Below are 25,529 nucleotides of genomic sequence, written 5' to 3'. Positions count from 1 at the left end.
AATAAATTCATCCACTAAGTCAGAAGTGTCACAAGGAGCAGTGTCCTCTGCCTGCTGGATGGGGGGAGGAAGGGTGCCTAGCTGGAAGGGGCATGTAGGGATGGGCAGGAGAGGGGAGAGGAACTGCTCTGCTAATAGGTAGCAAGGGAAGCACTCTATAATGTTGTATATCTCCAAATGCACTTCTGGCTGGCATTTTAAGCACTGACTTCCAAATCAACAGGCTGGAATGGTTGCTACATTCATGTATTGGGAATGGTTTATTAAACAGCTGTAATTGTAGAATGCAATGGCAAATGCATTTGCTTTATGGTAGTACATTTCAGTAAAAATGGTTTAATGACTGTATTGAAGTTGTTTGTTGGGAAATGTGGAAGCTATGCAATTAGGTGAATGCATTTTCCAGGATTATGATCATCCAGTTTTAATATATCCTGTATGCCTGCAATGGATTTAGTCAGTCCTGTGACCTTTGGTAAGAAGTGGGTGGAGGTAGCATAAATACAGACTTTTCCTTCTAGCTCATGGATATGCAAAATCAGTTTTCCCTCTTTTTGATATGGAAAGCAACCTCACTTTCATGGACCATGGCAGGCTGAGGTGTCTTTAAAACCAGCCAAATCCTTTAACCCTCTCCAGAAATGCACAGCCTTGGGTCAAGCTTGAAAGACAATGTACATGAAGAGGTCCCTCCTTGGTCTGTCTCTTGGGCTGCCTTCTCACTTGCTGTGTGCAGAATTTGATTAAAAAGCCTATCACTTCAGTGCGTTTGTGGTCTTGGAAAGGAGGTTGAGAAGATTAGGAGAAGCAGGCCTTTACTTGAAATAGGAGGGGGGGAAGTCTTATGTGGAATCAGTATGACAAGTCAATGTTCATGCTCTGTACTAGTTTCTGGAGTGGAGCAGAATTGCTTCTTTAATAGTCTGTCTTCTGGTTTGTGTTCCCATCTTACAGCAAACCCTACCATTCTCGGAAGAATCTCAATTGCGTAACCAGAGGCTTTCCACAAAATGGGATGGGAATGGATTTTCCAAAGGCTCTGAAGCAAGTCAGATAAAGCTGAATGTTTGACTGCCTTCCATGCCTTGAGCAGCCAGTGTTGTGCAGGCAGGAACCCAGTGGAAGTCAGTGATCTCCAAGGGGGCTGTTGATGGCTTCATGGTGGGGCCAGTAGTGTCCGTACTGGTGGATTCGCAAGGGGGCTGTAAGGGTATAAAATGGCCAGATCCATAAAAGGCTTTAGGTGCCTAGGATAAGAGAGAAACATCAATTATGGAAGGTTTTTGTCATCATGACTCCATACCTACTGATCAAAGGTGAGAGGGAAGGGGGTCAGAGATGGTTTAAGACCCCAAACTACAGTCACAACTCTGCTTGCTCTCAGATCTCTGTCCTTTAAGCACAAACAGAGGGAAATCAAAACCAGTTCTCAAATCAGCTCATATTCAGTCTCCTCCTTGACCTCTGTCACATGGGGGGAGATGGTAAATCTTAATAAGGAAATCCATTTCACACAAGATCCTGCGCCTGTAGATAGCTACGTTATAATTGACTATCTTAATTTGTGTGCCTCTTTTGCTCCTTTTTTTTAATCTTTGCATCTATTAATTATTGCAGAACAGTTCTTAATGATAACTCCCAGGCAGTTTGTGCTGCTGTTCTGAAATTATAAAATGATATAGTTGGCAGAATGGGTACAGACATGTACAGTTAATTGGGTTTTCGCAGAAGGAAATTACATAGTATAATAATATGCCCAGGGTGCCATTGGAAGTGCAATTTCTTATTGCTTTATTAAATAGGATTGGGAGAATATGAGCTCTGCATTATAAATTGTCTCAGAATTTATCCCAAAGCTGTGGAGGTTTTAATCCCCAGTCACTGAGCCCTGGCATCACAAAGTCATTGCTGTGAGGGCCCCTCTTCATTTCTGCTCCCCCAGCTCATTCGTTAAGGTAGCAGGTTTAGCTTTAGAGTCCCAGGGATGCTGGACTGGTTGGGTGTTCTGTGCCTGAAGTTGCAGGAATCACACTATCATAAAACAAGTGGTGGGTCATGGTGGCGTATGAGAGGTGAGCTCTGAAAACCCAGAGCTTTGTGGAGGGACAGCACTTGTGTTTCTCACCTCTGTTTTTAGGAACCAAGATTGGACAGAGGCCGTTGTGGAGGCTTTTCCTAAGTGAGAAAGATTGGTGGAAATGAATGTGTTTAATTTTCTGCTAAATGCAAGTCTCAAAACAAAGGCTTCTCTCATGGCCTGAATGCACAATCTTGGGTCAGCTTGAAAGGTGATACACAAACTGGGTAGCTTTCATGTCTGTGAAGACTTTCTTAAATAAAGGCTTTGAAGGAAATTTGAAGGATAAATGGAGATTTGAAGTTTATTTCTACTAAGAAATCAGTTCCTATGAAAAGAGCAACTCCTCCCCCCAGAAAGTTCAAATAGCAAATCTTGATTATTGCTACCTGCTGCCTTAGCTGGAAATGTCAATAATTTGATAGCAGCCTCAGCACTTTGATATCTCACAAGTGCTGCCAGCTGCAGCATGGCAGAGACCTGAACCCTGATCCTGGTTTAGCTCCTGGCCTCCTGCACACCCCTGAGAGTGCAGCTCTTCTTTTCTCCATTTCATCTTCCCAGCTGTCAAAGGGGGGTTGTAAACTTTACCATTTCTGTGAAGGGCTCAGAGCCCCTCAGCGAGATGCTCTGGATGCAGGCAGCATGCTCATTTCTTCCTGCGTATATAAAGAGCGTGCAGTCTCCTCCAGCTGTCTCCACTAATCTCATTAAAACTCTGGTTTTATGAGTTGGGGATTTATAATTTCTTTGTTGTTGTTGCTGCTGCTGCTGGTTTTCTGTACCACCACTCATAATTAGGTGACAGCTCTTGAACTAGTATGTCAAAACAGCATGGTTGAAGCAGAAAAGTACTGGGAACATCATCTTTAATCAGACAACAGTGATTCATATTTAACGGGGTAGATGGTAAGTCCTAGATCTGGCTGGCTCACAGTGAAGTTTTCCCAAGGACAGGCTGTTGTTAAGAGTTTTACACAACTGTCTAGGCCCCACCGCTTGGGGTTTTTGATGGGAACTATTTAATATGCACTTTCTGTCATTGTGTCAGAGCTGTAGCTGGGGAGCTCTGAGCCCTGCTAATTCTTTTCAGGCTTATTTTATAGAAAAAAGAAACACAAAAGAGATTATTTTGGTTGAGCCCTCCAGCTTAGTTGGAAATTCATTGTTTCCAGGAGTCCCAGCTCTTTGTTCCCCAGTCCCTCAGCATCACAAAACCTAGCATCAGCCCATGTGGCTGTAGATACCACATATAAACCAGTCTTGTGTTCCTCTGAAGCCTGCTTGGTGTAGCTGCTTTCCTAGAAGGGTTTCTTTTTCTTCCATGCACCCAATGCAGGGCCATTCAATCTATTATAACCAGGCAGCTGCAGTCCTTGATATTTCAATATATTCCAGCTCCCAACTGGTAACATCCAGCCAGCAAGTACTTGTTTTCCCTTTTGTCCAATACTCACCCTCCCATCAGGGAGGTGCTAGAAGATCCTGGGGGTGGCTGGGCATGCGTCAGGGTTATGTTCAGGTATCTCAAGGGCTTGTTTGGCCTTTGGAAGTCCAGGGGCTGAGGAAAGGGAGCTCAGTCTATGGGCTGACAGAAGGGAGGCCCTGATCAGGTCTTGCTCTTTAAGGTCCTTGGCTCTTTCTGGGTTAATAATGCTTTTTATTACAGATTTGCACCTGAAACTCTCCTTTCTTCTTCCTCCTTCCATGCATTCAGCTGGGTTGGATTAACTGGGATCTTTGAGGTAGACCCGTGGGATGTGGGAGCATCTTCATTGTTCATTTAAGATGCCCTGTGACTCAGCAAAGAGCTGTCATGGCAGCCTGCATGTGGGGAAGCATTTAAATTTATCCTGCTTACAGTGGCTGCTCTCCAGCATCCTGGTTTGTAGGGTACCAGAACCCTGGAATAAAGACAGTATTTTTATATTGCCTTAAATAAACTCTCATTCTTGACCAGAACTTTGTACTTCATTACATGGGTATGTTAAATGCAGTATTTATTCGCAGTGCTATGCAGTCTTACAATAATAACATTTGATGCTGTTTAGGATTAAAAGGCTCAGGTTTCAAGAGCTGAAAGGATTCCTAGCTGCAAGGAATCGGCTCTCAAGTACTCAGATACCATATAGCACAGTCCTGAGCTAACAGTTCATTTTCCAATAATGTTTCTAGCGCTGAAGCTACCGACCCTTGTGAGAAGACCACTTGAGCTGGTAGCCCAGCGTTGGTCTGGTGTAGCAGCTTCTGTATTCCTGTGGTATTTTACTTCTGAGATGTTATCTCTCTATATATAAAGAAAATCTTTGGTTTCAGCACTCCTGATTGTAAATATCACAGAATCACAGACTGGTTTGGGTTGGCAAGGACCTTAAAGCTCACCCAGTTCCAACCCTCTGCCGTGGACAGGGACAGCTTCCACTAGAGCAGGTTTCTCCAAGCCCTGTCCAACCTGGCCTTGAACACTGCCAGGGATGGGGCAGCCAGGAAAGAGGAGTGTGTGGTGTGTGACTGTTCTTTGCACATGTGCTGCCTGCTGAAGGTCACTGAAATGGGGGTTTGGTCCTCAAGTGCCACCGCTGGAGTAGTGCAGTGGTTGCATGGGGACACTCAGGGCAGTTTAAGTGCTGCCAGGATCTCTGCCAGAATGGAGATGAATGTACATGGCATGCTTGTGAATTGCTCAAAGAAATTAGTGGGTGGAAGGGGAAAGAGAAGGGGGAGGTGGGGTTGCCTTTTTCTCCTGCACTCTCATACAGTAGAAGGCTGATGACTGGGAGCTATTGAAATGCTTATAATTGTCTCATTATGGACAGAAAATGTAATTAAAAGGGACAGCAATCTTTCTCCAAATGGAAAACACTGTGGTCTATCTTTGAAAGCAATTCTGGCTATTAGTGCAGGTGGTAATGTCCCAGCAATTGAACCCAATCTAATTTAGGCGTCAAACCACTAAGGAGAAAAAATGAGTTCCCTTCCAGATACCAGCTGACAGAGCCACTGTGTGTGAAGGGAGAAACGGGAGCCTGAAGCAGTGTGCAGAGCTTGGATGGGACAGGGTGTGACAAGCAGCCCTAATGCAGAAGCACTTGAGCGTGGAGGTGGGTACCCACCAAAGGTGTCAGGGTCTTTGCCTGATCTGTTACCCCCCGGTGCTGCCTTGCCTTGAGATGGAGGTATGATGGATACACCGAGCAGCACATGACGATGCCGTTTGCAGATGGCATTGAGTGCATTACATTTGCTGGAGATGGGTTCAGCCAAATGTCCTCCAGAACAATAAGAGAATCACTTGCATCCTTGTCTTGTTTTGCTGAGATGTCGAAGCAGCTCCATAGCCTGGGAAAAAAAGGGGTGCTCCTTGAATTTGTCTGGAAAGCTAAGATGTGTATGAGAGAGATAGCTGGGTGAAAACATGAACCCTGTGCTGGAGTCTGTGGCTGTTTCCCTCTCTTGCTCTGAGAGGCATGGCTTCAGGCAACCTGTGCAGAAAAAGGGAGATTCACCCAGGCTTGCAGCAAGGAGCCTGGCTAGGTGCAGAGTTAGTCCAGCCCAGAGGTGCTCTCCAAGACCCTCAGAAAAGCCTTCAATTCGTCAGAGCCCAGAAACTGCAAGGAATTTAATTCCACATTCCTCAGGCATTATGAGGTTAACCCCCCCCATTTTTGGTGGAGTAACCAATGGGACTTGACTTCAACCCTTGGTGTGTTTCCTTTGAATGAAAATCTACAAAACCCTGCGCTCTCCCTCTATCGTTCATTTCTGTGTGCTGCTTTTCTTCTGGGATCAAAAGCAGAGGAGCCGAGGTGCAGAGAGAAAATGATCTTCCTGCTCTTCCTCGCTGCATGAAAAATTGAGTAGTTAGAGTTACTGCAGGTAAAAGAAGTTCCTCTGCATTGGCTCCCTGTGGCTTAATGCTCGGGTATGCGACAGGCTACTTTGGCATTATGCTGATGCAACCAGCCTTTTCGTATTCAGCTGCTGAGATATGGAGAGGCCACCACTGAAAATGAGCTGCTGCTCCTCTGTTAGGTGGGGACTGATGGCTCAGGAAACCCTGCTCAGAAAAGCCTATGCATGAGTAAGCATTACTGGGGGAACTGGTGGAAGCTGCCACCTTATGGTACCTGGCCAAGATCTGAAACGTGTCTCCCTGGTCTCTAGCTTTAAGGCTTCATGTCTTGACTTTGCAGCCTGGAAAGGGGAGGGTGATGAGGGAGACTGAAAGGAAGAATTAACAAGCAAAGTAAAATAGCTAATTTTTTGTTTCATCTCCTGAGACATGAAAGAAGATTTTTGCAGTTAATGAATTATTTCTGAAAACACTGGTAATAGCTGCAGGCAACACAAGTTTCCAGTTTCCCAATGAGCAAGCATCACTTATGTCCTGATTTACAATTCTAATGTACTTTCATTTGCAGTAGCTCAACTCTAACATGACTGGGGGTCTGGAAAGAGGCCAGAAGAAGTAGCCATGTTTCCGACAGTTTAGTAATCTCCTTAGATGCAGCAGTGGAAAACAGTGGCCAGATCCTATTGAAGCCTGGAGCAACTAATTATCTCAGCAGAGAGGCTCCAGAGCCCTTTGTTAGCAGCGGGGAGTTTCTGGTTGCTGTGAGCACCACGGTGATTTCAAGCTAAGCAGAAAAATCAGTTGTGTCATAGGCCAAGCAGCTCTGCTGCTATTAAACAGAGCAGGGTGGGATGCCAGCCCTGCTGAGGGCAATGCAAGTTTTGCTCTGGACTTCAGAAACAGTGGGGTTTTTGCCTCCTTTTCAAAGAAAACCTATGGCCAAGCTGGAGTTCAAACCCAGCCGAGAACAGGGACTGAACATGCCACCAGTGCCTGATCCCCTCCGTGTCCCCAGGTGGAAAGGTGGTTACTTGAAGTCCCACCTCACACCAGGAGCTGAGGCTGTTGACCACTGGGGGCACGGGGAACAGGGAAGGTGCTGCTCTGGCTGAGTCTCCAGGGCTGGGTTGGCATCCCAGTGGCACTGCTCAGTGACTGAGGGATGTGTCATCCAAGAGAAACAGAGAAACAGATGGCAGAGGGAGTTACAGTGGGAGGAAAACCCAATTAGAAGTCCCAGCATGGTTTGTGTAGGGATATGGATCTTATACCTTAAGTAGCAGCCAGGAAAAGAGGCACTCAGCTTTTTCACCCATGGTGGAGAAAATTCTTGTTTCAGGCAGGGGATGATATTGAAAAAAGCTTTTGCAAAGCTTTTGAGAGATTATTCTCTAAAGCATGAGTGAATAAGGGAGATACAATAGAGGAGATGGACTTAATATATCCAAAATGCGGGATCATTATTCCAATATAGGGTTTTTTACATTTCCTCTCCCAGAAGGATGCTTACGCCAGCAGCCTGGGAGTTGGAAGTCTACAATCCCACCCCTGGGAATACCCCTAGCCCCTCCTGGCATAAGCATCCGGTGTCTGTGGGGTCACTTGCACCCCTGTTTTGGCCATTCAGAAGTTAATTTTCAGCAGCAGTGAGCATTAGCATGAGCTAATGGGCAGCCAGCGCCTCTGAGCCTCAACTGCTGTAGAATTCCTCATCTGTGAAGCAGGGTTTGTAAGTTTTCACTGTGCAGAGGGGCAGGGCACCAGCTCGCAGGAGTGGGTACGTCAGGAGAGGCTGTGGTGGCATGGCCTCTGAAGAGGGATGACAAGGGCTTCTCTGCAGTGAGAAGACCACAGGGTGCTGTTAGCACGCAGGGCAATGCTCCTCCCTGCGAGGTGGCAAAGCTAATGGACAGTCTGTCAATGTCCAGAGACTGTGATAAGGCTAAAGAGAGCACATTTCATGTTCTCAGCAAGTGCTTGGGGGGTGCTGGGACAGTGACTGTGGAAGGGAAACTGTTTTGAACAGGCAGCTGTGTGTGTCCAGAGGGGGAAAAAACACCCAAACACCCCCACCCCCCATTTGTGCATCTGGGTGTTATTTAACTTGCAAAACACAAACCTCGGATTTCAGACAACATCCGATCTGTATTTTCCTGTGCGATTCTTGCACTGTCATCGCATCGCTGATGCATTGTGCTGGAGCATGACTGCTGCATCCTGCCCCCAGTCGTGCCCAGCCACCGGGAGAGCAGGCGAAGGCACGACTGCTGTGCTGATCTTTCTAACTTCCACATGCTTGATCTGCTGTCAGAGCCGTCCCTGCTCCCCCTGCAGCCCTGCAGTTGGTCGTGGTGTTGCTTTGCAGGTGAACTGCACAGTGTGTACTGACGCATGCTATTTATAGGAGGGCAAGGTGTCTGCTTAAGGAATGGGGTACATGTTCTGGGAGCAGGATGAGGAAGAGTGATTAAGCAAGAAAGAGCAACAGATTTCTGGTTTTATTCCCTAACAAAAGAGCTAGGGAATAAAATCAGAAAAGTAATTCCTGACTAACATGAGATGTGGCAAAAGTAATGTATTTTTGTTTATTCTTTCTCACTGTGAGCACTTTTTTCCCCATGAAACTGTATTCCTGCCGCTTACTGCACTCTTAATTATCTTGCTGAATACACTGTGTAGTTCTCAGATCACTGAGTAATGTTAATAAATTACTCTTAGGAAATAGATATGAGTTTTCTCCCCATTGGAGGGTGCTCAGGAACAAAGGGCTAGAGTTAAATACAGGACCAGAGCCCAGGCATTCTCAGGCCTCACCATTATGCTAAAGACATTGAGTCATCCTAGAAGCTCATAACAGCGACACGAGTGGTAATGACTCCCCATCCTTCAAGCTTTTTGTTTCACATAAAGAAGTCCAATAACTGCTGTTCAATGAGTTTATTCTGGAACTCTACAAGAGTATCAATAGCACAAACCATAATGTAGGCATATATTAAGAAAACTGCAACAGAGCACAGGATGCTTGGTGTCCTGGAAATCCTCTTTAGGAGCCCCAGTATGTCTATAAAGGCTTCCTACAGCTCTGGGTATGGTCTAGTCAGCAGAGTATCCCATTTCAGCTTCCATTCATCATGACACCAGAATGCCAAAAGCATGGAGTCAGGAAACAGGCATTTGCAAAATCCTTCCTTCACTTTCTCTTTATTTTTGTTATATAAGTTCTACATTTCCTGGAATGGAGGCTCTGAACTGCTGAACTCAGTCTCAAATCAGCCCAGCCAACAAGCTCATTTATATTAATAGGAAATCAACTGTTCCTTTTTGCTGGATTCCCAGTGGAGCAGCGGGTGGTCTGCTTTTTCCATGCAGCCATCCTTTTCCATACTGAAATGCCTCAAAAAGGTTTGTTTGCTAGGAGATGTTAGTGGAACCCAATATTGCTGATGTGAAAAACAAATAGAGAAAACCACAGATTCTTCTGGTCAATTAGACCTTCAGAAAGTGTTCGATCTTTTGTATACAGTTAGATAGCACTTAATAGCTGTCTTCCAACGGCCTCATGGCTTTTAATGACTAGTCATTGAAAGAACACCCAAACAGAGCAACCCAGAGTTAAAGTTGTGGTCACATTATCTGTCAGGAGCTTGTGCGTTAGAGTTTGGATGTAGTTGCTATAAGAACTCACCTTACCTGGCCCAGCTGGTCAGCACTGGTTGTCTGGGGAAGATGTGTAAGAAAAGCTGTATGGGACAACTTACTGGCTACTCTATTCATGGAGGAGAATGAACAACTGTTTTCTTTATATCATTAGGCAGAGGGTTTCTGTATCTTCTATTCTTTGTCTTGTACTGTGATTTTCTTTCCCATTTAGTTGCCATTTAAAGTGTTTAAACTCCCTGGAGCTCCTGGGACATCCAGACTTTGCCATAAGCGGCGTGGGCCCAGCTGGTTGGACGCTGGGGAGCCACTGTCACTGTGACGATGGAATGGGGCCCTGAGCTTGGATCCTCACAGCAGGCAGATTGCACGTTTACATAATGATGCAACTGAGTGACCTGCCCACAGCAGCAGTGACATGTCTTTCCCAGCCCCTCGTTATCATTGTACGGGATTGGACCTTAGCCATGAAGTTAGAGGAGAGGTCATCCTCCCACGCTTTAACTAAGCCAAGAGAGACACTCTTGGGATTTGTTTCCTGCCTAATACTGCCTGAGGTGCTGTGCTGTGGGTTGGGGGGCCCAGTGGTAAACCCCATGGTCTGTTTTCGCCCTTGGCATGGCTGCTCTTACCTTCCTCTATGGCTCAGCTAGATGCCTGGTGTCACCCTCATCGTGTTGGCTGTGCTGGGGTCAAGAGCAATGAACGGTGGCAGCTTCTGCACAGCCACACAAGCACTATGTCTTACCACATGCTCAGAAGGTAAGCACGTGCTCGTGTAGAGTTGCAGGTGTTTGATAAGCTCTGTCTCAGACTCCTGCACTTTTGGGACTTGATTTTTTAAGGGATTTTTGGTTTTGCCGGCCTCCCATGATTCAGAAAATAATGTCTGCCTGTAAAGAGGAATAAAACTGGACCATGAACATCCATGGGAGTTAATGATTGTTAAATGGTTTACATTTACATTTTTCATGGCTGCATCAGTCTTATTCTCACTGTCCCCTTGTGTTCGCCTCTCCACCGTCCAGGAGAGTGCTAGAAGCTTCATCCCTGTGGAGTTCAAGTACCATCAAGATGTGTAAACAGTGCATTACATTATGTATTTTTTATGTTCAGCACATAGACCAATTCATTTCAATGTCAATTATTGCTAACCACATGTCTGCCAACATTATAAAAACAGCGCTGGGTACAGCACAACATAAACCTACCTTCAGATTAGAGATGTGGGATCCTTGCTTAATTATATAGGGATTAAACTGAATGATGCAGTGTTGCACAGATTTGCTCTTATTTTCCAAAGCTAAGGTTAATGCGCAGTGCTTGTGTTTCTAATCAGAAACCACAAAGTTTAGCTGCTGTGACACATTAGTCTCAGCCTCTGCCTAGATGGTTGCAGATGATACTCTGGGGCAAAGTTAGCTCTAAATGCTCTTGCTTGCTGAATAGCGATGTTGCATCTCTTAGTAGCTCAAGTTTCCTAACAGAAAGTAGGAATGAAGATGATAAGTAAGTAGAAACAGCATGGAAGAATCCAATCCCTATTTTATAAGCACAGATTTTCATGCGAAAACCCTTTGTAAACAATTTAAATTATTACTTACTCTTCCAAAATGATTAAATTATATTGAAAAGCTGTTCAGCTATGTTGAAATGCCTAAACAGCCTCCTTGGGTTTGGTGCCACGATATGCTGTTACATGGGAGCAGAAAAGTCCCTGGAGAAGGCAGTAGCATCTTCAGAAGCAAGGGACATGCTGCACCATCTGTACTTTCAAGCCCAACTTCCAGCACTGCACACCAAGTTCAACTCTGGAAAAACACCATTGGGTTTATTAAAAAGAGAATGAAAAGTAACCCAATAAAGTGCCTGTGGCCTAACAAAGTACGGCATTCACTTGCCGGGTCATTGCCTAGTAGGTATTTAACATCTGTGTCTGACTGTACGAAGTAAAGCCCTACACAGTGCAGTGTGATCAGGCCATGCAGACGCAGCAAGGAGTGCCCAGGCACAGTTGAGTGCTGCCTGTGCCTGGTGTGGTGTGTCCCTGCAGCCCCGCGGCTCTTCTTGGGTCCCTCTGCCCAACAGGGAGATGGGGAAGAGCTGGACAAGCCCCAGCACTGTTGGGGCTCTTTTGCCCTGACCTAGGATGTGCACTCCCTTGCCAGATGGTTTTGTTTGATTAACATTTGGGATTATTGGCTGTTGTGTTGCTCGGTGCAAGGCGGACATTGACTTGCTCAGGGTGCTTGGAAAACAGATACAGTGGTTTTGTAGGTGATCTAGAGGATGGTGTGAAACAAAGGAAAACAAAAAGGTGCGTAGCTTAGCCTACATAAGAAGAATCACAGGAAAACCCATACAGGTGGAAAGGAAGCAATGGTGAGGTTATTGCTGATGGAGCCAGAGAGGAAAGATCAGTAACTTCTGATGCCTGAAGTAATGCTGAGGCTAGTGCTGAGCAGGCAACGAGCTGCCACTGGTGATGTGGGCTGGGGGGATCCTGATTTCCACATGGTGTTTCTGCCTTGTGGTTTACTTTAACCAGCTTGTTAGGGTCTAGGCAAGGCAAAGAAAAGTTTCTGTAGTGTATGTTAAATAGGACATAAATAATTCATATCTATAGATTTGGCACACAATAATGAACCACAAGGCCTCAGGAGATAGGCATTATTTTAATTGATTTGATAAAGTAAATCAGAGAGAAAATCTCCTAGGACAGTATAATTACAGATCCCAGATTATAACTCAGGAGCTTGCATGCTCAGGCTGGCAGGCAAATAACAAGAAAAGTCATTAGCAGAAAGTGGAAGCGGAAGACATATGGTATAGGAATTCCTCCACTTTCTAGTTCTTCATTTGTAAACTTCTCTTCAAGTTCAGTGCTTTCACCTTATCAGATGTCATTGTCACTGCTGTGAACACTCTAATGATCATTTAGATTTTTCTTAAAAAGCTCTCACTAAAGGGAAAATGAACACAAGTAAATGCAGAAACATCCTGTTAAAATGTCAAGGACTTCTGTGAGATTTGTCCACTTGTGCCTTTAAGTGTTCCGTTTCCATCTGCAAGTGTGGTGGCTCTATAAAATCAGATGTAGGGCTGTGTGCACTTGGCCTTTTTCGTGTGATTTGAATGTGCAGGAACCTGTAAGTGTCTGTGGAGTGCAGAACTACATAAACAAGTGGTTGGTCTGGGAAGAAGCTTGTGCTTATTTGTTCTCTTTTTCATTTTTGAATGGCCATAAACTAACATCTCCATAAATCGGGGGGTTCAGATTAGGGCTTTGAAGACTCCTACAGAGCTATATTCCAGGATACAAAGATGTTGATGTAATCAACTCAAAGAAAATGTTCCTGAGCAGTTTAAATACCTTTGCTCTGATGACTTGCATAATTTAACCAACCCACTGCTTGATCTAAAGGAGAAGAAAACCACAGTGTCTCTAGCAGAAAGCCCAAGGTTTTGCCTCAAGTAGCAGCAAAAGCAGCCTGTTTGTCTAGTTTTCACACCCAAAGCTCTTTGTCTCCAAACCTTGGCTGTTCTCCCATCTGCATGTGGCTCTGCATCTGCACAATCACAAGACCAAGACGCTACCTGGAGGAGCTGTGTCTGTGACAGGGATCTCCCTGGGCACCACATCTCTGGTCCATGCACAGAGAAGCTGGGAGATGTCCTGGTCCCTGAGCCCAGCTGTAGCCATAGGAGATGCAGGTAGATTTTGTCCATGTAGGGTGAGGGCTGAAGCCCACAGGTTTATGCACGGAATCCATCAAACAAAACAGGAGGTGTCAAGCTCGGCACTGCTTTCCTGAATCATGCTCTTATCCGTGAGCAAATAACATATGTCTAAACCTGCTGTCGGCTGCAGTGAGCTGAAGCAGAAACTCAGTGCCAGCTGATGGTAGTTGTGGTTTTGGCCAGTATATATGACCATGAAACAGAGCAAATAAAGGTTTTGGTTTTATCCATACCTTTTTATTTATTTCTGTAGTCTGTAGTAAGGGACCATTGCTTTAAAATCCTTAGACATTTGGACATATTTTACAAGACAGTACAGTTTCTGAATGTCACACATTGATCACAGTTTCATACTACTACATGCATATCAAGACACTGATTTTTATTAGTTTTTGTAATAATTTGTTTACGGAAACAACTGGAGAGGTCAAGAAACTTCAACAAAGAATGACTAAATCAAAGGTACAAAAAATGTTAGACTCTAAGTACACCAGTATATGGCTAATGTTGCTGCAATCGCCCCAGAGTGCCAGGGTATTGAAACATTGCTTAAAAGGGGAGAAAACATCTGCTGACGCATTGCCCCTTGGATTGATCCAATATAACCCAACGAAGAGATTGTGCAAGTCGTGCAGGAGTGGCTGGGCTGTTGGGCAGAGGCACGAAGCACTGCCCTTCATTACAGACACACGGAACTGGATTCCCCATTGCTTCCCCATTGCACAGGTTAAAAACTAACTGAAGTGCAAGGCAATGGAGAAACCTGTCGTGTTCTGCCTTTTCTCAAGCTGGGTCACAGTCAGTTTCAATTTCCAGAGACAGAAGCAATTCGATCAACATGTACTAGCAGAGCCACAGGAAACTTACATTTTCCCAGGTTTTATCTGTTGTTAAATATCACATTTTTATTTTAAAGGGAGCCCTGCAGCTTTCTTATCTTTCAGTGACTATGGATGCTCACTGCTGCCCTTTGGAGATGACACTGGGAAGCCCTTGCCCAGGGCTCATGGGCTGCTCTTCAGGCCCAGCAGCTGTCCTGTGCTTTTGGAGAAGGAAGACCTGAGCTGTTCCCCAGCCCTGTGAAGCACTGAGCAGCCACAATGTGCAGCACAGCCAAACACCACCTGGCATCCTTCTGTAGGCATGGAGTTGTTATTAAACAGCACTTGCAACAGTGCCTCATTAAGTGTTTTCTCCCCATTCAGGAACTGCTTCACGCCTGATTTAGAAAGCAGGATTCTGCTGCAGTAAGTTGGGGTGTATTTTTTCATGCTAATCTAGTTGGAAAGTGAGTTTGGTTGGTAGCTGTGGCTGGCCTTTCTGATTGCAGAGTCATGGCTTCAGAGTTCAAGGGAACATGGAAATGCTGCTCTCCCCAAACCCTCCCAGCCAAACCCACCAGTGGGGAATGTTTCAATGCAAAAGCAATCTTCTGCACCCACAGCCAAAAAGCCAGAAAGAATGGGGAAACAAAGGTTCTCCATCTTTGCCACAAGCCGACAAAACAAATCCCAGTGGTCGTGTGAGCCAGTGAGTGGCTAATAGTACTTTGATGCAGTGACATGTAACAGATAGAAGAGGCATAAAGGGCAGAGCTGCTAAATGAAATACAGAGAGTAGAGAAGAACTGATGAATCCTAAAATGGTCTTAAATGAAGATTACCAATAGGTCCAGAGGTTGCCTCACAATTAAAGGTAACCGATGGCGCCTCTGCCAGTAGTGTCCTCCCAGCAGCTGAGGGCTGGACTGAAGGCTGAGAGTGAACCATGTGGCTGAGCTTGTTGGGACTGCTGTAGGGACAGTCATCTGTGAGTTTGGGATGCCACTTGTGGCATCAAGCCCATGAAGAGTGAGCTGACATGGAGGGATGCTCAGTCAAGATTGGGATAGCATGATGATCATCCTCTTGCCTAAAGGATTCTTTCCTTTCCCAGGCTTTCACTGACCTGTCTCTGTTTCCAGTTCCCTCACCCTACTGGTTTCCTTGTAGGTGCTGTGGACAGACACCTCCAGCCCTGAGGTCATAGAGAGCTTTTAGTTTTCTCTTAGCTTTTAGAGATACGGAGCCAAATTCATTAGTGGGTTAAATGGGGCACAGCTCCATTGACCTCAGTGGGCTTTTACTTATAGCAGCAAAGAATTTGGCATTTTGTGCAAATTTGGCTCCCTGGTTTCCACCAGGCTCTAGTTTGGGAGGGTCTTTGTACTGAGCCCAGCCAGATTATTAGTTTTTGAGGGTAGTGTCACTACAGTCTTGAAAAGACCCCTTTAAAACTGTCAAAGGTTAATCGTTGTTCAGTCCTACAGAATACCAATAGTATTATTTCTAGTTAAAAAGAAAAATGAAGCTTTCTCTTCTAAGCCTCTAGACTGAAAACTTCTTGTGCGATGAAGCCAGAATCAAGCAAAGCAAAATTCTGAGTAGTATTTACAGATATGAACACTTGTGGCACCCTACCATTGGTGTCAAAGGACACTTATTTGTGGCTTAGGTAACACCAGCAACAAAGGGGATCACGTCCTGAATGCAGACTTTCAGTTTTTCCTAAGGTTTCCTTTGTCCGGCCAAGGCAAAGTGTCAGTGCAAGAGCCTGAATCTCATCAGCATGGGGTGCGAAACACATGCTGGAAAATAACCATGTCTTCTTAGAAGGTTGGTATTTGGGTTGTTTCTGTTGTGCTGTGGGAGGGCTACCTGCGGGGGCGAATTTAAGACTGGTCTGACTAGAAGCTTTCTGTGGTTTTGTTGACTAAGCTCAAACATGCTTACTGATATGGAAAATGCCTTTTGAAGGGATTTATGTGACCGTTGATGGTAGGTATGGTGGGCTACTGCGTTAACTGCCTTTAGAGAAAGAAAAAGCCCAGCCAGCTTTAATACCTCCATGTGTGAATGGGTCTTGCTGATACATAATCAAATGCAAAACTTTGTCTGCTGGTTGTTCTGTTCATTCAGGTGGCATCTGTGCCTTCTGAAGCACGTTTTCCCAAATTAATTCGGTTTTGGGTTTATTGGCTGGCGTGTCGTGCATGTAAGAAAATCACAGAAACAAACAAAAGGAGATAGGACCAAAACTCCATCTTTGGAAAAAAACCCATGGTCAATGACCAGATTGTTAAGTGGATTCAAAAGGAAATGTTTGTGCAGAGCTGGTCTGAAGCTCTTTGTCATGCTGAACTTCAACAGGCCATGAGATAGCTTCAGGAGGAGTATTTATCTCATGGGCTTTTTATTCAATGTATGTGATGGTACATCTATAAAGGAGCAAGAAAGATTGTTCAGTAAGCAGATACATGGACAGACTTTACCATAACCAAATCCAAATCCAGTCCCTTTCTCAACGCTTACATCCAGGTTTTTCATTCCCCCATAATTTTGTTTTCTCGTTTCCTGATGTTGTCTGGGACTGAAAATAGAAATTCCAAAGCCCAGTGCAAAATGAAAGTCTTGACCCGTCTGTTTTAACTCAGGAAAAACTCCCCCGAAGGCGGGAGCTTTGCCTGAGCATCATCAGGTCACTGCCTTACAATAAGAGCCTGAATTTTGATGCTTATCCCAACTCCATCACAATTATTGAGACAGTCAGATTCAAACCCCGTCTCTTCTTTATGCTCTCTGCTTAATCGACATAAATCTGGAAAAACACTGAAGTCCAGGCTGTGGCTAGCACTGAAGCCAGGGGCATTCATTCACTGGCATTTATGCTGCCATAGCTGAGGGCAGAGTCTGGCCCCCTCTGTTTCTCAGAAGGAACATCCTAGTTTCCATAGCCAGTCCCTGGTTATTTCGAAGTGCCACAAACAGGAAAACACGAGAACACGACAACATCAGACAGCTCAGTGACCTTTCGCAGACGCACTTCCAGGAGGAATGTTGCAGGTGTTTTTCAGGACAAAAGAAATAGCGACAACAGAAAGGTTAGGGGATCAGCTATGTAAATGGACACCAAGAAAGCATCTAATATATTATTCTGTAATACAAAAAGAAGAAATCTGACTTGATTGCCCTATTATAAATTTGCTAAAAATACAGATATATATTTATATTTTTATATATATATAATTTTTTTTTTTTTTAAATCTGAACAGAAAAATAGACTACTCTGGAATGCATGAAAGTCACATGACTTTTCCATACATCAGATACTTATAAAGCCAACACAATGGCAAACAGGAGGTACAGAAGTAACTAGAACATCTGTACTTTATTCAAGAACTATTTAAAGCCATATTCTCCCCAAGTGGGTGATCCTAAAGCAACCTAAGGTAACACTTGTTCGGTCTCATTACCGTAAGCAGAAGTGACTGACCAAACATGAAGAAGTTGGAGTTAATTTGGAGTCACCGGGGAAGCCCACCTCCCCATCTCGCTCCCGACTGAGCTGCACAGGAGGGCATCGGTGCCAATTGCTTGGCTACTTTATTCAGTAATTCTACTATTCACTTTAAAATGAGGCGTTAAAAACTGTTGGAGATCATCTTATGTGGAGCTTACCGACAGAGAGAGAGAACTTGGCTTTAGAAACCTTGTCTTTGTGATGAGTTTTAAATACCCTTGTTATTTACTATAAACTGTACCAGTCATAATTCTGTCAAGACATAAATATACAATAGGTACAAATATTAACAATACATTACAATTTTACAGAAGAGAATATGTTTTCCTTAGAAATGTGTATCTTATTAGCTGCAAGGGAAGAAAAGGCTACAGTTTATCACAGCCATAGTTGCCAAAGAAACCGACCGCCTCGGATGTGTTTCTGCGTGACTTGCACAGACAGATATTCCCCGGCATTTGACACACGGCATGTTCAGGAAGGGAATGTGCGTTCCGCGGGTTTTCTTTTCCTCCTTTATTTTTTTTTTCCTTCTTCTACCTTTATTGACTTCCAAAGCTCTTAGAAAAACATGGATTTCACAGGAGACTCTTTTGTTTTGTTTTTGTTGTTCTGTAAGTGTGCTTAGGTGAAGGTTCTAAGAAAAGGCACTGAGAAATCTACTGCAATGTGACTGCTGTTTTCCCATGTTCAAGGCTAAAACTCAAAGGATCTTTGCCTCCTGGTTAAGAAAACTGCACCCATTCCTTCTGCATATGTATATTTATATATATATTTATATATATGTATTAAAAACTATGTTGATGGCGTAAGGTACAAGCAAGCGCAGACATCACACATACATAGTCCTTTCAGATATGATGTCTTCTGCAGCAGCAGGTGAAACTCTGTCAGCTTGCTTGATACATGATGCACAGTAAATTCGCAGACCTGAATGCCAAATATCAGTGATTAAACTGCACGCTTTAGCTCGATGCAAGAGATATTGCATATTTTCCCCAACTGTTATGAGCTTTGGGAAACGTGTCAAACAAACTATAAAATGAAATCGTCTTTCTAGTGTCTATAGGATTTGGTGAGCGTTATGTTTTCAAAGCACTGCCTTTCCTTTTGTAATGAGTACAGATTTAGTCTATCATAGCTTTATGTCAGAGTAGATTTCCCAGTGCTTACATTATATATATGTGTATTATGCACACACACACATATATAGATACATACTTCATATTCAGACTTTATTTCATTAAAATAAATTAAACATACTTCCTTTTTAACTGGGCACAAAATGAGAGCTACATCTTCATACACAGATAAGAAAGAAATGCTCTTCAAGCATATTATATGCTTAATTTTAAATTATTTGCTTTCTATAAGAAATCTATAGGACTTTGGCTATTCAGACTTAAAAGGTAGATTTTTAATGATACTTTTGAATCTGGCTTTCAAAAGTGACTCAATAAAATGCTACTTTAAAGGTAGGACTAAATAGATGATATAAGGTGTGTGTCATGAGTGATCACACAAGGCAGACAGAGGGCCTTTGGTTACAAGGAGAGTTGCACCAGTTGATTATCAGTTATAAAATGATAGAATTGTTGATCTATACATTTTTGTCAGTGCCATCTATAACCAAATACACTAATTTGGATGAGAGTGTGGTAGATACTACACTATATGGCTATATTTAAATACGTTCACTTTTGTGAAATGTAAAATATGACTTTTTTTTCCCATGTGAAAGCATCAGCTCTAAAAATATTTAACTTGGAATTCACTATTACTTACTTTATCAAAAAATTTTTCCCTGATTTTTCCTCTTTTTACATTTGTGCTGATGGCAGACATGAATGATCACTGAAACATAGAGATTATGTTAAGACTGTTTTCTTTAAGATTTCTCATTGCTGCTCCATGGCCTCGGAAAGCCACAGAATAAATCAGTATTTAAAGCTTATCTGCTGGAAAGTCACTTGACTTTTTTTGTGACGACTCGATCTTAACTAATATCTCAGCAATACACAGGTTCCTCTAAGTACACTTGTATATACTATGGCCAAATCCTAAAGTCCTTCACCAGGCAAAGAGCCCACTCAGAGGAACGGTGGTGTTGGCTGAGGGAAGGCAGAGTAAAAGTTAATGAACCTCAGGAATTGGCCCTGTGTAAATACTCTGGAGAGTATCACTTGCACACATAGGTGCCTTGGACTCACTTTGAGTGCCTCCCGTGTCACTCTTGGCATGGCACGAGGTCTCTTTCTCTGCTAGCAGGCTAATTCCTGAGGTGGTGGCTCAGGTCTTACTGTGCCTTCCCCAGGGTCTCGCCTTGCTGCGACACAAGGACGACTTCTGAGCGGGTACCTCGGGCTGTGTCCCACCACCCGGGGATGGGGTCGGCTGAGCAGAGCAGAGTTAATGCCAACGTGTGTACAGTTTTGTGCCAAGGAGAGACCTAACAAAGCTATCACTGTAACCCATAATAGTTCCTAAAACATATATGTGCTTATTGCTTTTGTCCGTACATGCTGCATTCACTATTACGGATTACAGACAGAAGTACTCTACAGCTAGGACGGACAGACGTTTACATTCAGGACTAACCAACGGCTTTTGTTTTTACAATAGGTAGGAACAAAATGCTGCGGGCTCGAGCGGCTCGGGGGTCTTCCTCCCGCCTGTGCGCCTCTGCTCCCACGTCCCGTGTCTCAGCACGTCCCTGGACCTGCTGCGTGCAGATCGTTACATGCCCCGGCAGGTACTCAGAGATAGGTCAGGAAACGCTCATTGACAGAGTTATTTACAATTGAGTTTTTACAGTAGAAACAGAGAACAACATAAAGGATTACCATCACAGTTATCACAGGACAGGTTGTGACTTGCTACAGGCGTGTAACAAATCACGGTCACAACAGGAGGCACAAATTAAAGTAGTGCTTGGTTAAAGTGCTTGATTGTTACACTCTGCTATCCTACTCCAGCATCGCAACAACAACAACAGAAAGTCAACGTAAAGTGCTTTTCCCCCCCTCCCGAGATTAAAAACCAAAGACAAATTATTTCCTACACAATTTGACATAACTTTATTGAAACAATAAGATTTTAAAAACCTAGGCTGGTGGCTGCTAGTTCTGTTCATTTAAAATGGTCAGATCCCTTTTTTTTTTCTTTTTCTTTTTTTTTTTTCTTTTCTTGTTTCATTTAAAAATGACTGGATGTTATTAAAACATCAGGCCTGAGTCTCCTGTCTCTCGCAGCTGCTTCGTGCTACAGCTTCACAGGAGCCTCTCCTGCCCGACATCCTCACGAGAGAGAGCACAGCCAGGCCCGGGGCGGGTCGCTAACGAATCCCTCTATTTGCATATTTATGTTACACTTGCATATCTTTCACTGCGCCGCTCGGGCGCAAAAAGCTTCAAACCGACCGGTTCCTCTCCTACGCCAAGGGCGAGACTTTGGCTGACCTGGAGTCAGCGTGCCGGTGGGAAGGGGAGGCCTGGGAGCCACCCCGGTACCCCCGGCACGTCCCCGTGGGGCAGGGCAGCGAGCATCTCCCCACCACGGAAGGGCAAGGCGAGAGCGGAGCTCTCCTTCCAGCCCCATGCTCCCCGGCACCGGGAAGGGAGTCTGGCTGCGATGCCTCCGGAGAGTCCTGCTTCTGCATGGCTCCTTCACACCTTCCCAGCGTGGGCTGTGGGTCCCCCCGCGGGCCACGCGCTGGCCCTGGGGCAGGTATCGATCTCTAGCAGAGGGTAAGTGCAAGTTTCACTATGTTCTAGGGGATGTTTGGAATTAGGTACAAGTGGTGCAACTCACCCTGCTGATACTTCAAAAGAAAACGTCAGGTCCTACAGGATATCATATTGTTTAAACACACACAGAGCATTTTAATAATTGGTTTCTCTAGACTGTTATTTGTTTTAAGTGGTTTTCACTTAGATTTTCCAATACTGCAAGTGTTCCCTGTTACCCTTAGACATAATATCCATCAGAGAAAGATGTAGATGGGGAACAGCTGCCCTAAAGCAGTGAGCATTGTGTTTTTGATAGCTTTATACCAACCCCAGCAATTTATTCCAGAGTTCAAATCTGGCTGCCTTGGCATCCTTTATGGAACTAATGCAAATCAGATATTAATATTTCCAAAAGGAGCTCTAGTGTTCAAGGGGAATGGATGGATATTTGGTCACATTGGCTTCACTGGACAACATGAAAGGAGATCAATGTGTGATCATGATTTGCAATCCTTACTTTTGACTGATGTGGGCAACGTCTTTAGAGTTGTTTCAGAGAAGGACATTTTCACAAACCCACACTGGACCTCCCCCAGACTTTTAGAAACAGGTAGCTTGTTTCAGCCAAGTTCATGCCATGCAGAAGCTCTTTTTTTTTTGTGTTGACTTTAAAGACATTCCTTTAAACTTTCAGTTAGTTCTTTTGGAGCCCATCTCAGATGCTTTGATCATGTGTGTTAGCATGTCCTCCACTGCCTGGTAACACGTGGACTTCTGGGGAAATGTGATTTTCTAGTCTGACAGTCTCCTGATTGCCCTGGGTTCTTCCAGTGATACCTTCCATAGAGTAAATGCAGTTTTGCCCTATCAGCTTAGGGGAGGTGGGTAAAGCAGCAGCTTCTAGATGGTTCTTGTCTGTTCTATAAACATTGTCTTTTTGCTTTAGATAGCCACTGTTTGTAACATTGTACTTGGGACTCACATTTCTGGGTGGACTTGAATCATAAAGCAGCTGACCTTCATCATCAGTGTCAGCATCTATGTATTTGTGTATACCAGCATCATGGAAGTTGAAAGCTATGGCTGACTGCATCTCTGGTGACTTTGGGGGTGTTCTCGCACTCGCGGTTGTGTAGATGGAGGGTTCTGGGCTCATGAGAGACCTGTCAGAGAGTAAGGAAGTATCTGTGCCAGCAGCAGCAGCTCCCCGGCTCTTAAGGGGGTCTGAATATATTCTCAGTACATTTGATGCTGGTACTAATGTGCTGGTGTCCTCTTCCATAAAGTTGACTTTCAGAGATCTTAGTTTTAAAGGGTTACTGGCCTTTACCGAGCTTTTGGGACTCTCTATGAAAAAAGCAGAACGGTGGCTGCCTTCGGAGCTCGGGTTCATGTCCACATATCTGGCACCGCTCCCCTCTGGCCTGCTCTGCTCCTGAATCATGTTAATGCCACCTTTGCAGGGAATGGTAGCGAGCGGGCTGTGGGAAAACCTTCCGGAGTCAGGGAACTCTGCTGCACAGCTTATGAAGCTGTCGATGCTGGACATGCTCCTCATGTCAATGATCCCATCAGTGCGAGTCGTCAGCAAGGGCACCATAGGGCCAGGAAGGGTTTCCATTTCTAGCTCTTCCTTTTGCTTTCCAGGTTGACTCGAGTCCTTTGTATTAAGGTTTGGCTGGGACTGCGTCTTTGCCATTTTGTTATACATGTCCTCTAGCTGTTGGACATTCAGATGCTGGGGACTTGAAGATGACCTGGCTTTTTCTGGAGACCCTTGTTCCTTAGTTTCAAAAGATTTACTAGAGCTAGTTTCAGAGAGTGTTCTCTTGGTCCATTTCCATTTGCTGGGAGATAAATGATTGTCCTGAACTTTATCCTTTTTGGCTATGCTTTCTCCATTCTTTTCGACCACGATGTCCATGAGTTCTATACTACGGGCAAACGCATCCTTCATGTTCATGGAAACAATACTGCCGTTCCTTTTTGCTCTTTCAAGAGCTTCCCTGCGCTTAATGGCTTTCTCCTGCCTCTTCTGCTCTTTGTAGAACTCAGAGAAGTTATTGACAATAATTGGGATGGGAAGAGCGATCACCAGCACTCCAGCGATGCAACACAGTCCTCCTACTATTTTACCTAAAAGTGTTTTGGGGTAGATGTCTCCATAGCCTACTGTTGTCATGGTGATTGTTGCCCACCAGAAAGAAGCTGGGATGCTCTTGAATTTTGTATCATCCTCATCCTTTTCTGCAAAGAACACTAAGCTGGAAAAGATCATAATGCCCATGGCCAAAAACAGGATGAGTAATCCAAGCTCATTGTAACTCCTCCTCAGTGTAAACCCCAAGGACTGTAAACCTGTTGAGTGCCGAGCAAGCTTTAGAATCCGGAGTATCCTCATAATCCGAAATATTTGGACTACTCGTCGTACATTTTGGAACTGAAGTACACTTTTATTGGATTCTGTGAGGAAGATAGTGACATAGTACGGTAAGATAGCTAGCAAATCAATTGCATTCAGCGGGCCTTTGAAAAACTTCCATTTCTTAGGCGACGATAGGAACCGCAAGAGGTATTCCATTGTAAACCATGCAATGCACACTGCTTCCACGTGGGCAAGTTGGGGATTATCTGTGGTCTGCCCAAATTCATCCATGCCTTGTAGTTCAGGAAGTGTGTTAAGGGACAAGGCAATTGTAGATAGTACAATAAACATGATGGAAATGATTGCCAAAATCTGGAAAGGAAAGAGAAAACAGTGAGTTCATCTCAGAATGTATTATGCTGTCTGTCATTGCCATTAACAGATGGCTCTATTTCCACTTACACGTTTCAAGACTAGTTTTGCTCGTAGTACGCAGAAGTCAGATCACTAATGTATCCTGAGGTGATTTTGGAAAGTGCTTTAGTTGTGTCAAATACATAAAGGAGATAAAACATCTACTTCAACTCATGTGCCTTCATCTCTGTGCAGTCAAGGAAAGCATACCAAGCAGCCAGCATGCCAGGAGGGCTTGAAGCAGTTCACAGCAGGAGCTTTTGATTAGCTACTAATTAGGTGCCCAACAAAGCCCATCTGGACAACAGGCTCTGAAATCTAAGCAAGAAGGAATGCAATAGTGAATTCAAGATTTGATCAGAGCAATGTCTTCCATTTAATGCACTGGTATGCCTGTAATTTTGGGTGCCTATGGCTTATTACAGAGTTGTGTGTGCAGTTCTACCACATATAAGTGGACACTCTTTTTAAAGACTCATTTCTAACTTGAAATTTGATGGTTGTGAAATACGTGAAAACTTTACCAACCTTTCTAAATCATTTTGAGCTACTCTGCATGCGACTGACTGGCTCTCCCAGCTCCTCATTGCAATCTGAGCAAACTCATCCAGGCAAACCAAACTGCACAACGCTTGAGACAGTCAAGGCAGGGCAGGTTCAACCACTGGAGAGTTCATGCATTATCAGAAACTAGCTCTTGGGCTAAAGAGTGCAATGAGAAGAGAAGGGTCTGCTGTGAGCAGCCTCTCTAAAAACCCACATAAATCTGATCAGATCCTGGGCCACCAACTCTACACAGAGCTGTGAAACATGAAGCGCTAGACAAGTGTATATACATCTGTCCTTCCATACCTGCAGACATTAATACTGTACGTTCCAGTTTTCTCTGATTACATCTTCGTTTAAAGTCATTTTGGGGAGGCTTTAGAGCTGACAGACAATTTGAGGGTTGTCTTTTTCTACTAGTGAATTCTTTCTCTGGTTTGTGGATTGGGTGGGATTATATCTAGTTTCTTAGGTTACTGCCAAAATACAGCAAGGATTTCAAAATACACGTATATGTGACTAATGTTTTATGTATATATTTCAGTGTAAGCAGGTCCCTTATGCTCGCTTTTCGCCTGCTTGATAGAAAAGCAGCATGAAATCAATTGCAACGTATGTGCCTGATGACTAGATACACAATATTAAGCAATGAATTAAAAAACATATGACAAGAGTTCTGCATTGTGAACTGCAAATCTGTCGCACTCTTTCCTTGCCAATATAACTAGATTCTAAGTTTCGTCAAAGTGACCTTACTCAGCCAGCCTCACAATACCAGAATATCCACAGGTACCACTTGGGCACTGGAGA

General features: G+C 44.2%; 1 protein-coding gene across 3 annotated transcripts in view; it reads right to left on the bottom strand.

The window, feature by feature from the left end:
• Positions 1-13,543: 13,543 nt before the first annotated feature.
• Positions 13,544-25,529, bottom strand: part of KCNB1 (potassium voltage-gated channel subfamily B member 1) — a 131,445-nt gene continuing 119,459 nt past the window's right edge. For all 3 annotated transcript variants that reach the window (XM_062642201.1, XM_062642199.1, XM_062642200.1), the window contains exon 3: positions 13,544-24,131. In XM_062642201.1, coding sequence (XP_062498185.1) covers positions 22,110-24,131 — 2,022 coding nt within the window. In that variant the 3' untranslated portion in view covers positions 13,544-22,109. The remainder of the gene's footprint in view (positions 24,132-25,529) is intronic.

This window comes from Pezoporus occidentalis, unplaced genomic scaffold, assembly GCF_034315485.1.
Source record: "Pezoporus occidentalis ecotype Australia unplaced genomic scaffold, CSIRO_AGI_Poc_V1 ctg70, whole genome shotgun sequence".
Classification (NCBI taxonomy): domain Eukaryota; kingdom Metazoa; phylum Chordata; class Aves; order Psittaciformes; family Psittacidae; genus Pezoporus; species Pezoporus occidentalis.
Note: the sequence above shows the minus strand (reverse complement) of the source record. Positions and strands in the feature narration are given on the sequence as shown.